This window comes from Musa acuminata, chromosome BXJ3-5, assembly GCF_036884655.1.
Source record: "Musa acuminata AAA Group cultivar baxijiao chromosome BXJ3-5, Cavendish_Baxijiao_AAA, whole genome shotgun sequence".
Taxonomy (NCBI): Eukaryota; Viridiplantae; Streptophyta; class Magnoliopsida; order Zingiberales; family Musaceae; genus Musa; species Musa acuminata.
Window position 1 is genome coordinate 3,295,008 of NC_088353.1, and position 14,625 is coordinate 3,309,632.

Consider the following 14,625-nt stretch of genomic DNA (forward strand, 5'->3'; position numbering starts at 1 on the left):
ATCTCTGCCCAGCTTTGACTTCTTGGAGTATGACAAGTAATCACACATGATGTCATGATGCAGTAGATTAAAATAGTACATAAAGTGGTGCTGGAAATCTGAAACTTGGAAGATTGAACTATGCAAGTTATGGTGATGTTAAAGAAGGGTTAACTTGTATCTGCATGTAACTGAACACCTTTGATCTACTTGAGCATGAGAATACTTTGAACTTCTTCCCACTTAGACCTCAGTAGGTCATTTGGTCTCAGCTTGTCCATTAGACATTGCATAAGGGCCTGAGGAATTCATGTCAAACAAAAAGTAGATATGCCTTGATTAGGTCCTGAGAAGAAAGATCCCAAGATGCCTATATCACAGGAGGAAAGTGTTGTATCAAGGCATAAAAGACTTGATTTGTGGTCAACATTTCAGTGAAGAAAATGACACCTGAGGACTGGTAAAGTCCAAAAGCTGGTCTTGACCTAGAGGATAGGTTAGGTTTAAAATCATATCCATGATAGAGTAGGATTTGGATTGATCTAAATATACATAGAGAGAGAGAGAGAGAGAATCAAGTGTTCCTTAAAGCCAAGACAGAGAAAATTCCTTAATTTCACTATCATGATTTGATCTTGTTCATGAAGATATCATATCTGAAAGATACTTTAGCTGGGAGTTGTGAAATATTTCGACACTATGCAAAGATAAATGCATGTCTAAAAGCTATTACAGATGGCCTCAAACTTCTGAGAGCTAAACAAATGCTTAAACCAATCTTTATCAAATTACATGTTCTGTAATTTTCTACAATGCTGTCGTGTATTGAGCTGAAATCATACTATGGAAACTTGCATTAGTCCACCATACTGACTTTGATCATGAAAACAAGTGCTTGAGATAGTCTATTGTCTCTGTACCTCTCTCTCTCTCTATATTTGGCATCTTATTTTTTATATGTATGTAACTTAAATTTGGATGAATAAACACTAATAAAATCTTTGGCCAATATTTATGTAATTTTGCTGAAAAATATGGTCTCAAAGTTAGCAATTGATCTCCAATCAAGCATCATCATGTCTTCAATATTTCTTGGTCATTTGGGACCCCTCCAAAACACATGTTGTCACCTTGTCAACATGATGACCACATCCCTTCCTTAAACCACAACAAAACCACAAATAATTGAGGGAAAGAGAAAGGCAAGGGAATAGTCTCTTCTCTCTCTCTCACCCATCAGTCAATGACATCTCACTGCCTCTCAAGACTATTTACCATCGACAGTGTCTATAGATTTCAGGTTTACCCTTAGCTTATAAGTACCTACTCGTCTTGTCCCTTCCTCTTCCAACTACATGTGAACTGAACCACCCGTCACTGTCTCTTCTTGTACAAGGAAGCAGCAGAGAAAGAAGCGAGGTGTGCTCGAGGAAGATTGCGTAGACTCAAAATGAGGGCCGGGTCGGGTTTCAACGCAACGGCTACGGCTACGGCAGCGGCGGCGCCGGTGTACACGGGTGGCCACCACTCGCCGGTGCCGTACCTCTTCGCTGGCGTGGCGGCGACGCTGGGGCTCACCGCCTGCGCCCTCCTTGTTCTCGCTTGCTTCTGCTCGAAGTTCTATGACCGCCTAGAGAGCCGCGACGCTGGTGCCAGCAGCGGCGCTGCCGCAGGCGGTGGCGTGGGGTTGTGTGAGGAGGTGATCGTGGTGGTCATGGCGGGGGATGAGAAGCCGACGTTCCTGGCGGCCCCGACGTCGAGCCGGGCGTCCTCCTTTGTGGATTGGAGCTGCAAGAAGGATGATGATGACGAGGAGGAGGAGGAGAAGGTTGAGGGGAGTAAAAGGACCGACCGGAAAAGCAGCCCAGACTAAGGATCGAAGGCAAGACATGGAAGGTTGAGGTCTTTTCCTTGTGTGTCTTCCTCCGGTCTATTGAGCCTGCAGGGTTTGTTCTTCATGTAATGATGACTGTAGTGGTCTCAGAGCTTGCAGATGTTATCAGTTCTTTCTCCTACCTTGATGAACTTGTTGTGTTCATAAACATATAGTGCAAGGTTCTTGTAGTGTAATTAACAGTGATTTTGAGCTTAATTTGTATGTATATAACTCTCTCGATCATCCCTTCCTTCTCTTCCATATCTCTTATCACAATTTAAGAACATCATATCTACCGGCCGCCGCTACGCCCTTAAGATCATCTACCGTCCGCCGTTGGATCCTGCGAGAGATCCAGATCCTCAACACTGCCGGCCGGGCAACCACTTCGTGGTCCGGTGCCACGCCATGCAAGATCCAGATCCTGCTCGAGTTCATGGACCGCGGCTTCCTCGATGGCCGGCACCGCCCGCCAGGTCCTCGCCCGGCCTACCTCCATCGAAGGAAGAGTGCCCACCGCGACATCAAACCTACCAGCCTCCTCATCGACTCCGGCCGCCGGGTCAAGATCGCCGAATCCTCGGACAGACAATGGACCCCTGCGACTCCTCCGTCGGTACCATCGCCTGAATGAGCCCCGAGCGGATCGACACCGACCTCAACCACAAGGCCTACGACGGCTACGCCGGCAACATCTGGAGCTTCGGCCTCAGAATCCTGAAAGTTCTAGCTCGGTAGCTTCCCGTTCAGCGAGAACCTCGGTCGACGTGTCGACTGAGCATTGCTCATGTGCACCATCTGCTACGCCGATCCGCCGGAGGCTCCGCCCACCCCCTCCGGTGAGTTCCGAAGCTTCATCTCCTGCTGCTTCCAGAAGTGTCCCTCCTCCAGCACCCGTTCATCACGACCGCCAAGACCTCCTCATCGGCATCATCTTCCCGCCCATGATCCAACTTGGGATGAAGCGTTTAGAGCGTCACAGCTGGCAACGTAAAAGGTGCCATTGTTTTTAACCCGGCCTGCCTTGTTATGGCAATGGCGGGGTTTGTCGTGGCCGCCAATCAATCCCAAGTCCCAACTGTTTGAAGAGGTAAACATATGATTCTTATTGGGCAAATAAGATGTCAGAGAAATCGAATTTGGAAAGTAAAATTAATGATAACATCTACAAGCTTATAATCCTACAAGTTTATCCAAACAAAAACCTGCCATGTTCTATATAAAAAGTGTAGATTTTATTTTGATAAACCATAGAGAACATGAAAATGTCAATGCTGGAAGAAATTAAATGATCTTATCAAAAAGCAAGAAATTTGAATGAGCCAATCAAAGTGCAGTTCTTCCTAATCGCTTGGATGGATGCATCATTCAAGCTGCTGGATAGAATAAAGCCACATAAAGAAATAGTAGGAAGCAACAATCAAGTTATGCTGTCTATTAAAAATTAAGCATAGCATAACAAAACACAGTGATGCCTGCACCAAGATCAAAAAGGAATATGAGGTGGGGAGGGAATGAGAGAGACATTATCTAATGGTGAAAATAGATCTACAGCATGTACATGCTATGTCATCTTATCAAGCATATAATCTCCTGCTTGTGTCACATTTATGAATATTTAAGCCTAAAATCTAAAACATCTAATTGCTAGTTATCTTGATATGCGCATCAATAAAAGAAAAAAAGACTTTGCACCTAAACAACAAGATTTTCTGTTTTCACCTGCACCAAACAAAGAAAACTTTGCTTTCGTGAGAAGGATTTGATGCGATTAACAACAAAGTAAACTTGGAAATGCATCAGGAAACAATAGATGAGTTTTTACAATGGAGTGGTAGTAATACAATTGAATACAGCTACAGATAGACAGTTGATCATAATAAAACAGAGTGTGTAAGATTGGTGATGCTGCAAAGTGAAGACCATCAAAACTGTTGAAGGGCTAGACGAGGAAGTTATCTATCATATGGAAGATCACGTCTTCACCGTCAGAGTTCAACCAGTAGCTCTTGACCTGGATTTATTATAGTAGATAAGAAAATCAATAATGAACAATGAGGGACAGGATGCTGAGTATCTATTACAATATGTAAATGATGCATTCTTATCCAAAGGGAAATAAAAACAACAGCATAATAGAAAAGAAAAGTATGGTGGCATGAGCCAAGAACTCATATTATGATAGCAAACTAGCAGAGGTGCATTCAAGCCAGAGGAACACTTACCTTGTAGAAACCTTTAAATGAATGTTCAAAGAAGGAAATTTATCAAAAATACTAAAGTCTACAATTACTTTGAAAGGTGAAACCAAAAGCATCTGTTTCTAAGAAGCTGATAAGCGATCTTGTTTGTTTGAGATGAAAGCCAGATGTAGAATTAAGAAACCTGGATAAAGGAGCATGTCATGCTGAAATCACAGTGATCTAAGACATTTCAGATGCTATCTTTCATCTAGAAGAAGAAGGGAAAATTTTTCATAAAAGGATTGTGATGCACTGACAATGGCTTTGCTAAAGCAGAGCAAGATGATAGAGAATAACTTATGAACTCAAATTTCCAAGCCTGATAAAATGATGTGATGCAATCCCCATGATGAAGACTGGTGTTAATTCTTTAAAAATGGTTCACAATTATCCACTGCAATGACTGCAACATGGACACATAAGAGTCTGACGCCCATGGTGTATGAAGGCAAAATTATAGGTGCACGATCAAAGGCAGGAAGACAAAGTTAAATTCAATTACATAATACATTTAATATCGGAGAAATCAATGTTATTCATATAAATCATATAACAGTAACTTAAACTAATAGATGAGTTCATAATGCATGCTCTTGATTCAGGAACTCTTGTGATTAATGCTATTAAGATTAGAAAGCCAATCGCAACAAACTATTTTTAGAATTCTTGCCTGGATTGTATTGTGTGCTATATATCTCTGTCTGCTTTTCTGAAAGCTTACATCAACACGCTCCCAAGATACTTGTTTAAGACCTCTGATCATCTCCTCTGTGCCAAAAGCAAAAAATATATATATTATAATAATAATAATAAACAAATGCAAACCTAGATGAGTAAACAACATTTTATAATTTATCATTTTCCATAAAAAATCCAAGAAAGTTATTTTCAGGCAACTGAACTTTTGACAGAATTTATAGTTATCGGTCTCCTGACATAAGCTTAAGAACCCCATGGAACTCACTCGAGTTGATGGCAGCATTAGTTTCAAAATTCTATATCATCAAATGTACTTGTTTTACAGGCTGTGAAAGATTGTGCTTCATGCTGTTTGTCACATGATGTGATCCTTGGTGCCAAGTCTGGCAAGTCAAATTTGAGAAAGAACTACTTACAAGCTAAAAGGACAGTTCACAGTTTGAATGGTTTAATAAGTTGATGTTTAAGATACTGAAACTCGAATCATCTTCTCAAATTCTCCTAGGCCTAAGATGAGTATAGAATAAAAGGAATTTTACAAGCTTCAATATTAAAAGTGATATTCATCTCAAAGACACAAACAAGCCAAAGAAAGAGACAAATAAGTCGATATCTGGAGCAAAAATTTGATAAACTTGTTAGACATGCTTAAACTATACACAACTATCAAAAAGCAGAAGAAATATCGAGAAACATATCCTCCCAACGTGCAACAGAGTGTGGCATTTATCCTCATTAAGAAAAGAATACAAAGATTCATAAACCATATCTATCATGTAGTTCAGCAATTAGAAGTAAAAAACCATCATAAATGTTTTTTAGATGCAAGAAGAAAATCAGAAATTTAACAAAAATTACATAAAGAACACATACATGTGATGTAGAATTTACCTTCCAGTTCATCTTTTGGAGCTTCTGCTACTGTAGATACTTCATTATGATTGTTTATCCTTTCTCCTTTATCCACATAAACAACGTGCGGATACTTCTCGTCATGCACAAGAAGATGATGCTGAAGGGTGGATGAACGAGGATAGATTGTTTAGATATAAAAACTATAATCAATAATTGTGAGCACAACATCAGTGAAACAGATGATATATGTACCTTTGGTAACTCACGTTGATGCCGAATTGAGGATGTTCTCCATCCTACCATGTCTTTTTAACAAGTTAAGCAATGATATGATAAATGACCAACTAAAACAAAGAGACATTGTTCGAACAACATAGCAGAACAATGAACACAAAGAGGATACGATCAAAATTTGCGTTGGCATAAGCTACTCGGCGTTTGAAAGAGTGCAAAGCTGATCTGCAAGTCAAAAGCAATGACTATTCATCAGAAGTTTCCAACATAAACCTTGCAAAGGAATACTAGCCACAAAAGAAAGAAAGATGCAATCAAACCGGAACTTGATATCATCACAGTCATCAACCATCCGCAGGAGAAGCGGAGGCTTTCCATCATCATTATCTGTCAGGAATAGATGTTTTCCAGTTCTCCCAACAATCAAATGTGCAGTTTCAGAAGCCCTTCGTTCCAGAAATGGAAGCCCACAAAGAAAAGGAAGCTGAAAATTAACAGTTACATAAGACCCATTGACCCAATGCGTTAAACACAGTTGTGTCTCTTTACAATCGGTGTACTTATCAATCAAATTTTAGCTCATTATCAGTTTTCCTACAACAGCTGCTTAATTTTCACAAGCTCATATTTCGTATATCTTTAATATTCTTCATTTAGATATGAAACACATCAGAGCTCACATATTATATCAAGCTAACTATATTTCTCAATATCAGAATGTTATCTCAGACATATATAGGAAATACACAATATAGCTGATATGTCATTAATTGACAAAAGGAAAATACTTTTACCTGTCTATGGCCTCTTGAACCTAAGTGAGGCGAGGCAAATGTTATAAAGTTCATTGGTTCTAACCCAGCTATTCTACCTTTGATGCCTGTGCCTCTGTCTTCATGATCTTCAGTGCCAACAGATGATTCCATTGTTGTGATAGGTTCATAGAGCCTTCCAATAGCATATCTGGCTATTAAGCCACCCAAAGAGTGAGCCACAAATGAAATTTTATGTACACCCCTTCTTTGCTTAACAACTGATATAACCTACAATAAAAGTATCGGGTTCATTGCTTCATTCATAAGTTACATGCATGGAGTTCACCCCAAAAATAGTTCATAATTTTTCTAATTGATCAATCACACTGGTAAGTATAAATCACACCAGGTAATGATAAATATTACATACCAAATAAGGCTCTTAACACCGCAAATATGAAAATTGAGTAATGCCTTAACAGAATTACCTCTTCAGCTAGCCTTTCACCCATCAAATCAACCCCATCAAATGTGAGCCTTGAAGAGTTGCACTCACTGCCTGCTTGAAAAAAAAAAAAAAAAACTAATTTTTTGGCCCAGAAATAAACAGCGCCAAATTTAATGGCAGAGCTACCTATATGTTAATGCACAAGTTTTCTGATAAGACATATTAATTGCTTTATTTTAATTAATCCAAACAGAGACAAATAGTTTTCAATTCCATTTTATAACATAAGAAACATACTACAACCATCTAGCAGCAACCCAAAAAATCAACACTAAGAGACCTATCATTCAGTTTCTATGAATTCCTTTTGAAGTTCCATGCATATACATGGAAAGAAAGAAATAAAAAGTAATGACTCAACGATAATTGTGACAAAATACTACTTACTGTACAGCTAATGAGAACATCATGCAAAAGTACATGTATGCAGATATATGAAAAGGAAGAAAAAAATGTCATAACTCAACAATCACAGCGACAAAGTACTACTTACTGTATATTGTGGCAAGAGAATTGATTCTACATATATCTTGATGCACATCTAAAAATTTATACATGATGAAGAGTGAAAGCCTTGATCGAGTAATAACCTGATGCACATCTAAAAAGATTTTAACGTGTCAAATGAAGATGCTCCCTGTTTTACCTTTCTTGAAATCGGCTTTTCCTTTATTCAAACCTCTGATCGGCATACAAGAAAAGCTGTTTAACAGAACTAAAAGGGGACTATGACTATTTTAGATGGATGCAAGATTAACAAATAAAGTATTTCATCAAAAAGTTTGAGTACTCAAAACAAGCAATGAATAACACTAAGCACTTTGCTCCAGCAAAAACAAGAAGAAGGCAAAGCCAAACTCACGGTGGACGATTACTTTATCTGGAAGCTTTTTGACGAACTGCTCGGCGGCAAACCTCCAATCATCAGCACTGCGAAATTGGCTTAATTTAAGAGCGCAACACTTAAGGACGCAACGACAGACAAAGAACAAGACGAGAGCAACCTCCCAACCAAGCCATTAACCATTACAACGAGATGCTCCGGGAAGCTTCCCTGCTGCGCCGCCGAGGCAGCGTCCCAGAGGTCCTCACCTCCGCGGATGGACTCCACCTCCGCCTTCTTCCCTTTGCCCACGCAAACCCTGAAGCAAGACATCCACCGGCGGGAAAACATCTCCCCACTCTCGGTTCTCTGTTCCTGAGCGGCGGATCGCGTCCGGAACCCTAATTTCACGGAATCCGGTCCCGTGGTGCCGCGGATCCGGCGCCTGCGGGGGATCCCCAAGCCGAGCTTCGAGGTCTGGAGCATCGAATCGGCGGCGAGCATCCGTCGCCGAGAAGGGCGCGGTGGGATGAATGTTCCGGCAATAATTCCAAGGGGTAAAGACAACGGAGCAGAAGCTCGGGTCAAGAGAGAGACAGAGAGAGAGAGTCGGAATGAATGTTTTGTTCTGTGTTTTTTATTTTGCGCGTTTCGCTCCCGTCTTCATCCCATCTTACGGTGGCCAACGTTGGGAACCGTTAACGATCCTTCTTTTTATTCATACTTTTCTTAATTGTTCGCAGTGCAATAAACCCCCCCTTCCAATATTATTGACTTTAGGGTTTGGGGAGTGGCTCGATCGGTGAAACGAGCCACACCATGTGGGACCTCGGTACGATGGCATCGTCATATCAGCATCAACGCATCGGGTTCTCTCATGTACTCTGCGTGCGCGGTCTTCTCCGCATCGCGTCTGCATCGAGGAATAGGCGATCGTTACGTATACTGCACGACGAATTCATGTAATCTGACACTAAATTCTCCTCAGACACAAAAACTAAGCACATTTACAGTAGCATAAAGGCAATCAAGTTGAGGCTGCATCGAATCTAGCCTATCACTGTTCATCAAGAGCCAAGTAGGTTTCTACAACACTGAATAAGAAAACATCAGCACTGGATCAAAAAGAAAATGAAAACAAGAAAAGTTCATCAGCAGAGGAGTTCCGCATTAACAAAATAACATTATAACACTCATGACTAACTATATAATAATCGTTGAATTCTCAAGAGTGAGCTCAAAGAAACAGAGAAGTACAGGAAAAACACATACACAAATGAATTTAGAAATAAAGCATGTATCTGGTGAGACACACCAGCTGTAGAGGATGTTGCTGCAACTGCAACAACACAGACACCGGCATTGGTCGATGATGCATTGAAGAAAACCATCTCTCCGGCAATATAAAATGGCATCTTCCTCAGACTAGCACCCATGCAGTCATATGAAGACTTCGAAGCTTGCTGTTTCCACTCACAGGAGGCAATCAATACCTGTCAGCTCCGGCTCCGACACCGAACTGGGCTGTGATTACCATATACCAGTAATCCACTGGTCATTACCATGAAAAGTACCTCCCTAATATCGTTCACTGCAACATGAAACTCAGTTTTTAATTTAAATTTGGAACTGGAAATCTGATGCAATTTTACCTAATGTAAGAGTAAAAGAAAAGGAAATGTGACACCTTAGCTAGAAAAGAAGGATAGTGTACCCCAATTAATCTTAATGTGCCAAATAAAAGAATAACTCAGCTTGTTGTCAGAGACTTGGCTCGGTTGTAACTGACTTCTCTGGGATGGAAAGTTCATCTATAAGCATGAAGGAGAGATCAGGAATGTGACTCGATGACTTCTCTACATTGGATTTTGCAGGTTCTAAAATTGAATTAGCATTAGAACTCTCGATAGTTCCTTTTGTCTCCCACATCATAGAATGAGGATCTGCAGCAGTTTTCTGATCCATTCCATTCACCCTGCTAGAAGAGGGATAGAATTAACAACATGCATACTATACCAATGACTAACAAGTATGTCCACAAAAAAAAAACAATATACAATTCCCCAATAATCAATGAGCTAACATCAAATTTTCAGATCCTAAGGAAATTGTTCCACAGGAAGAATACGTTTCTTTGAGTAGAAAAACATGAAATACCCTAGATTTGATGTTTCATTGTTTTTACAGTAGCAAAATCATAATGAACTCTAGTAAATACTGCTATGTTCAGTGAAGGCAGCTAAGATCGTGAAGACTTTACATAAAAGTTGGCTAACAAAATGTACTCCACAGTCAAGTATTGACATTATAAAAAAAAAACTAATCAGAGGAGCATTTGATGTCCTCAGAAACAGAGGGGTGGGCCAGTGAATATTCAGCTGCTGAAGATAGGATGTAAAGGTGATCTCTCAATATATATGTTTGAGTGCAGTCTGCCCTTCTTTTCTTCTTTCTCATCCCATATATTCTCCATATTTTTAGCTTCCCTTGTATATATTTTCCTTCTACGTATTCATTGTGACTTTACTTTGATAGCCTCCAGAAGTGAGATAGAATCAGAGTTGGTGTCAAATACCAAACCTATGTAAACCAAATGGTCTAAAATGAAATATATAACCAATAGTAACAACAATAAGCTTATAAACATAAAGAATAGTGAACAGTGATATGATGTCCTCTGGTCAATTTTGATTCTCCTAGAAGGCATAAAAAATTTTATAGCAATGCCATTAGTAAAGTATTATTTAAATGACACGTACTGCAGATACCATTGAAACAGCTAAATAAGGGTATTCATCATCTCTACTGTTATTTTGTAAAATCTAGCTACTATAACCAAAAGAAGTTTACAATCAGTAAATGCATACCTGTCAGAAGTCAACACATCTAGTTGAATGTCCTCTCCATCAGAATAACTTTTCTGGCCTTCCAGTTGATTTAAAAAGATATCTGTCTGTAGGTCACTACCAAATTTCATATTCTGCTGTTGTGTTGAATCTGTTGTTGAAGAATACCCAAATAAAGAGGCCTTATATTGTTCTCCAGAACTTGATGAACTTCCTTTCACTTCTATGGAGCTGGAAAAATCTTTCCAATCATCAAATGAATCATCATGCTCATTTGTCGATTCTGTTTTTCCTTTTGTAGACAATAAGTCCACTGACTTTGTTTCTGAAGGTTGCTCCAACAATGTGGGACCAGATGGAGCCCCCAAATTCGGTGATCTTTTTGGTGCTTCAGCAAAGCCAGTAAAATCTTGCCAATCATTAAAAGAGTCATCATAATTATTTAAAGGCATATTTTTGTCCAAATCCTTTGAGTTCCCTGTAGACCAGGGATCCACTGCTACGGTTTCTGAAGAATTGTTATGTGAGTTAACCCCATTTTGACTGCTTTGATTAAAAGAATTTCCCAGTGCTTCACTAGAACCAGTAAAATCTGGCCAAGCATCAGAAGAATCATGTATGATATTCATAGTTGTGAAACTGTCAGATTCCATTTTTGAGCTTGTATCCAATGGATCAACTGATTTTACTTCCCCAGGGTGCTCAAAGATTGCCTTACCAGATTGTGTCCCAAGACTTGTTGAGCTTCCCTTTCCTTCAAAGCCAGCAAAATCTTGCCAATCATCATTACAGTTATTGTTACTATCTATGGATTTATTGATGTACAATTCTTTTTCACTACTTGCAGGGAAGATATTTGCTGCCTTTGTTTCAGAAGAATGACTAGGCCAGGTTAGCCCAGTTCCAGCTGCAGTTGCTGGACTTGATGAACTTCCCCTTGCTTCAATGGAGTTGGTAAAACCTTGCCAAGCATCAAAAGAGTCCTCATTACTATTAGTGGGAATAGAAGTCTCAGATTCCTTGGTGCTGCTTGTAGGCCATAGATTCTCCTGAACAGAAAAGTCATCTATGCCTATGCTAGACACGTTGTTTGAGACACTATTCTCCGTGACATTGTGAATTTCATGTTTAAGTGGATCTGAAGCATACATATTCACATTTTCTATGGGCCAAAGATCATCTTGGAACTGTTCATTAACAGATGGTGGATCAGATTTATCAAACATCTCTATGCTTTCAAGCTGGTCTATAGTGGCTCCAGTCTTTGAAGCATGAGCAAGATTGTGACCTGAAGAATCTTGAAAATGGTCAAATGATTTGGGACTAACTTCTTTAGATTTTGTACCAGCAGATTGAAAATCAGCATCCCAGACAGCAAATGAATCACCAAAATCATCGCCAAGGGAGTTTGTTTTGTTGTCAGTAGTCTGCAGATTCTCAAATGCAGCAAAGATTTCTGAACCAGAAAATGAATGACTTTTTGTATCTGTATTCTCCCTCAGCATCTTTTTTCCGTCAGATTGTGGAGCAACAAAAGAAGTTGTCTCCCTCCTTTTTTCAGAAAAAAAGTTATCAAGGTCAATTCCAGTCAAGCTCAAAGCATATGTATCAGGAGAAGGCATAGTGACCGTAGAGTTATGTTCAACATCCTCCTTATCTGAAGGCCATCTTAATACCAAGTCTAAAAGATCAGACAAAACCAACTCACCCTTTGGTGTGGCCTGGCCCTTATTTGAGGTGGAACCACTTGGTTCTATGTCAAGTAAAACAGCTTCCTGCAAAAGATGATTTCCAATAAGATTGCCAAAGAACTACTTAGAAGGGTCAAAGTTACTAAGATACATATATTTGCCATTACCTGGCAATGTAAAAGCTTTTTCATCTTTATCACTATCAATTGACAGAAATCAGGATAGAACACCCAGGACACACAGATGTAACTATCATAGCTCTTCACCCAAATTACACAAGACACATGCCAGAATTTGCAGGATTTAGGCTCCTCATAGGAAAATCTCGGACTACTAACCAGGCTCATAATTTCCTTGCACTACGTATGTATGCATATATGTCCGTGGGTGCATGTGTAAGTGCACACATGTGGAAAACCTAACAATCATTTGTTAAGCCTCTTCAATTTTTAGAAAGATATATAGTAATAAAGGACAGTTGTCCTCATAAAAGTGTCAATAGACTGGCCAAATGTCTAGTTTGGGTCCTCTTAATTCAATCCTCTATTACTTCAACATACAACTAATAAGTGTTGGATCAAATTCGTCTAGGCTGATTAGCCTAAGCAACATAAGATTACAATAACAACAAAACCGTAAGTCCCAACTACTCGAGATCAGCTACATGAATTTTTTTACCATCATTAAAATATGTAAAAAAGATAAATTCAGAGTACCTAAATCTTTAATTATAGTTTCTACTAAAATTTTTTTGGATTTTTATCTATCTTTCCTCGTATCACTATCATTAATCCTAAACAGCATAAGCTTCAGACTTGATAACCCTTACTCGTTAAATTTATAGTGTGTCTCTGTGTGTGGTTCTATGCAGTGCACGATCACATGAGTACAATATAAGTTCTCTGCATCACAGAGAAAATGGTCCCTGCGGTGCCAGTTAATGAGAAGTAACATAAATTTTAAAAATGAAACTCTTATCAAATACTAACCATTTTTCTTTCTGAAACAAGGAATAATATATTTAAGAAATATCTTATTGTAGTTGAAAGGAATATGTCAATATACTATACTACTCCTAGCTTTCCGAAATGATTAGTTGCTTAGAAACAAAGAAATATGTTGATGCTATTAGCTTAATTATCTTATTCGATATGTTGACCTAAGGCCCCTTCTTTCTTTTTCTTTCTTTACCTAGGGATTCATAAAAGTCCCCTCTTTAGAGTTAAATCGGAAATGCAAACTAACATTTCATGGCATAAGCAAAAACTTGTTAAGTATACACATTGAGAATTCCTAGAATCCAGTGTAGCAGCAAAAGAAGAACGAAATAATTCGAATATCAAAAGGATCCCACTCACGGATCCATCCAGCCCAAGATAGTCAAGAAGCTTCCGGCAGGCGACGGTGGAATTGAAGGAAATCGAGTGGGAGTTCCCTTCCTTCCCCCGATCCGCACCGCAATAGATGCATATCGTGGACCGGAGGCCCCGAAGGAGGCCGCCGCGGCACCGGTCGCAGCGAAGGGATGGAGGGAGGTCCGGGTCAAGCGCGGCGACGGCGTCCTCGACGGAGGGTAGCGAGGGAAGGGACGGATCGTCGGGGTCGTAGAACGGGACGCCGGCCTCTCGCCGGAGGCCGGCCTGGATTTCGCGCTCCGGCGTCACCGGCGTCACCGGCTCAACGAAGCTGGAGAGGGATGAGGAGGAAGGCCGTGACCCGCACCGGGAAGTGACCATGGACTGCAGCCGGAACTCATTGGGGTAGATAACGAAGAAGACGAGAGCTGTCATGGCTGCCGCAAGGAGGACAAATGCTATGGCGTAAGACGTATACAGAGAAGGCTTCTTCATGGCTTCTTGTGCGAGACCGGAAGCTGAGAAAGCTGTTGTCTTATAGTTGAAGGCCATACCACTTGTTTTTAGGGTGACAAGCAGCGTAGTCTTCAAAACTACGAGTAAATAAACAGATTATACACAGTTAAATACCCAAAATAATTCTCGAGTTTAGGCCATACCACTTGTTTCACTGGGTTTTCTTCTCCAACTCAAGATGTTCAACTCACTAAGAAGTCTACAGTCTACTGTGTGCCAGTTCTTACGCCCTACATTTTACCAGC

The 14,625-nt window shown here is 40.0% G+C and overlaps 3 protein-coding genes across 7 annotated transcripts; 1 reads left to right on the forward strand and 2 right to left on the reverse strand.

Annotated features, from left to right (window-relative positions):
• The first annotated feature begins 1,429 nt into the window (after window positions 1-1,429).
• LOC135639141 (protein GLUTAMINE DUMPER 3-like) lies at window positions 1,430-1,852 on the forward strand. The gene has a single exon (XM_065152922.1). The coding sequence runs from the start codon at window positions 1,430-1,432 to the stop codon at window positions 1,850-1,852; it is 423 nt and encodes a 140-aa protein (XP_065008994.1).
• Window positions 1,853-3,626: 1,774 nt separating this feature from the next.
• On the reverse strand, window positions 3,627-8,656 carry LOC103983953 (uncharacterized). Of its 2 annotated transcripts, none has more exons than XM_018826498.2 (10): window positions 8,154-8,656; window positions 8,012-8,079; window positions 7,130-7,200; window positions 6,681-6,929; window positions 6,213-6,370; window positions 6,056-6,111; window positions 5,905-5,957; window positions 5,689-5,809; window positions 4,769-4,866; window positions 3,627-3,869 (listed from the first exon to the last, which is right to left on the reverse strand). In XM_018826498.2, exons 1-10 carry the CDS (start codon window positions 8,474-8,476, stop codon window positions 3,798-3,800), a joined length of 1,269 nt encoding a protein of 422 aa, XP_018682043.2. In that variant the 5' UTR covers window positions 8,477-8,656; the 3' UTR covers window positions 3,627-3,797. The 2 variants fall into 2 exon arrangements, with proteins under 2 accessions (XP_018682043.2, XP_009399590.2); XM_009401315.3 differs by having other exon boundaries at window positions 6,207-6,370; window positions 8,154-8,654.
• A 486-nt stretch (window positions 8,657-9,142) lies between these two features.
• Window positions 9,143-14,373, reverse strand: LOC135638559 (uncharacterized). 4 transcript variants are annotated; one of them, XR_010496654.1, is made up of 4 exons: window positions 13,868-14,373; window positions 10,840-12,593; window positions 9,660-9,950; window positions 9,143-9,563 (listed from the first exon to the last, which is right to left on the reverse strand). XR_010496654.1 is itself a non-coding variant. In XM_065151725.1 (4 exons), exons 1-3 carry the CDS (start codon window positions 14,357-14,359, stop codon window positions 9,734-9,736), a joined length of 2,460 nt encoding a protein of 819 aa, XP_065007797.1. In that variant the 5' UTR covers window positions 14,360-14,373; the 3' UTR covers window positions 9,143-9,563; window positions 9,687-9,733. The 4 variants fall into 4 exon arrangements, 3 of the variants coding, with proteins under 3 accessions (XP_065007797.1, XP_065007796.1, XP_065007795.1); XM_065151725.1 differs by having other exon boundaries at window positions 9,687-9,947; XM_065151724.1 differs by having other exon boundaries at window positions 9,728-9,950.
• Between the last annotated feature and the right edge of the window lie 252 nt (window positions 14,374-14,625).

Excerpts from the sequence above, each read along its gene's own strand:
- LOC135639141 (XM_065152922.1), top strand. The coding sequence starts at position 1,430 with ATGAGGGCCGGGTCGGGTTTCAACGCAACGGCTACGGCTACGGCAGCG.
- LOC135638559 (XM_065151724.1), bottom strand. The coding sequence starts at position 14,359 with ATGAAGAAGCCTTCTCTGTATACGTCTTACGCCATAGCATTTGTCCTC. Across the intron at positions 12,594-13,867 it reads ATCTTGGGCTGGATGGATCC|GAAGCTGTTTTACTTGACAT; the intron begins GTGAGTGGGATC and ends CATCTTTTGCAG. Across the intron at positions 9,951-10,839 it reads GATGTGTTGACTTCTGACAG|CAGGGTGAATGGAATGGATC; the intron begins GTATGCATTTAC and ends TCCCTCTTCTAG.
- LOC103983953 (XM_009401315.3), bottom strand. The coding sequence starts at position 8,476 with ATGCTCGCCGCCGATTCGATGCTCCAGACCTCGAAGCTCGGCTTGGGG. Across the intron at positions 6,930-7,129 it reads GTGAAAGGCTAGCTGAAGAG|GTTATATCAGTTGTTAAGCA; the intron begins GTAATTCTGTTA and ends CTTTTATTGTAG. Across the intron at positions 4,867-5,688 it reads TCCAAAAGATGAACTGGAAG|AGGAGATGATCAGAGGTCTT; the intron begins GTAAATTCTACA and ends CTTTTGGCACAG.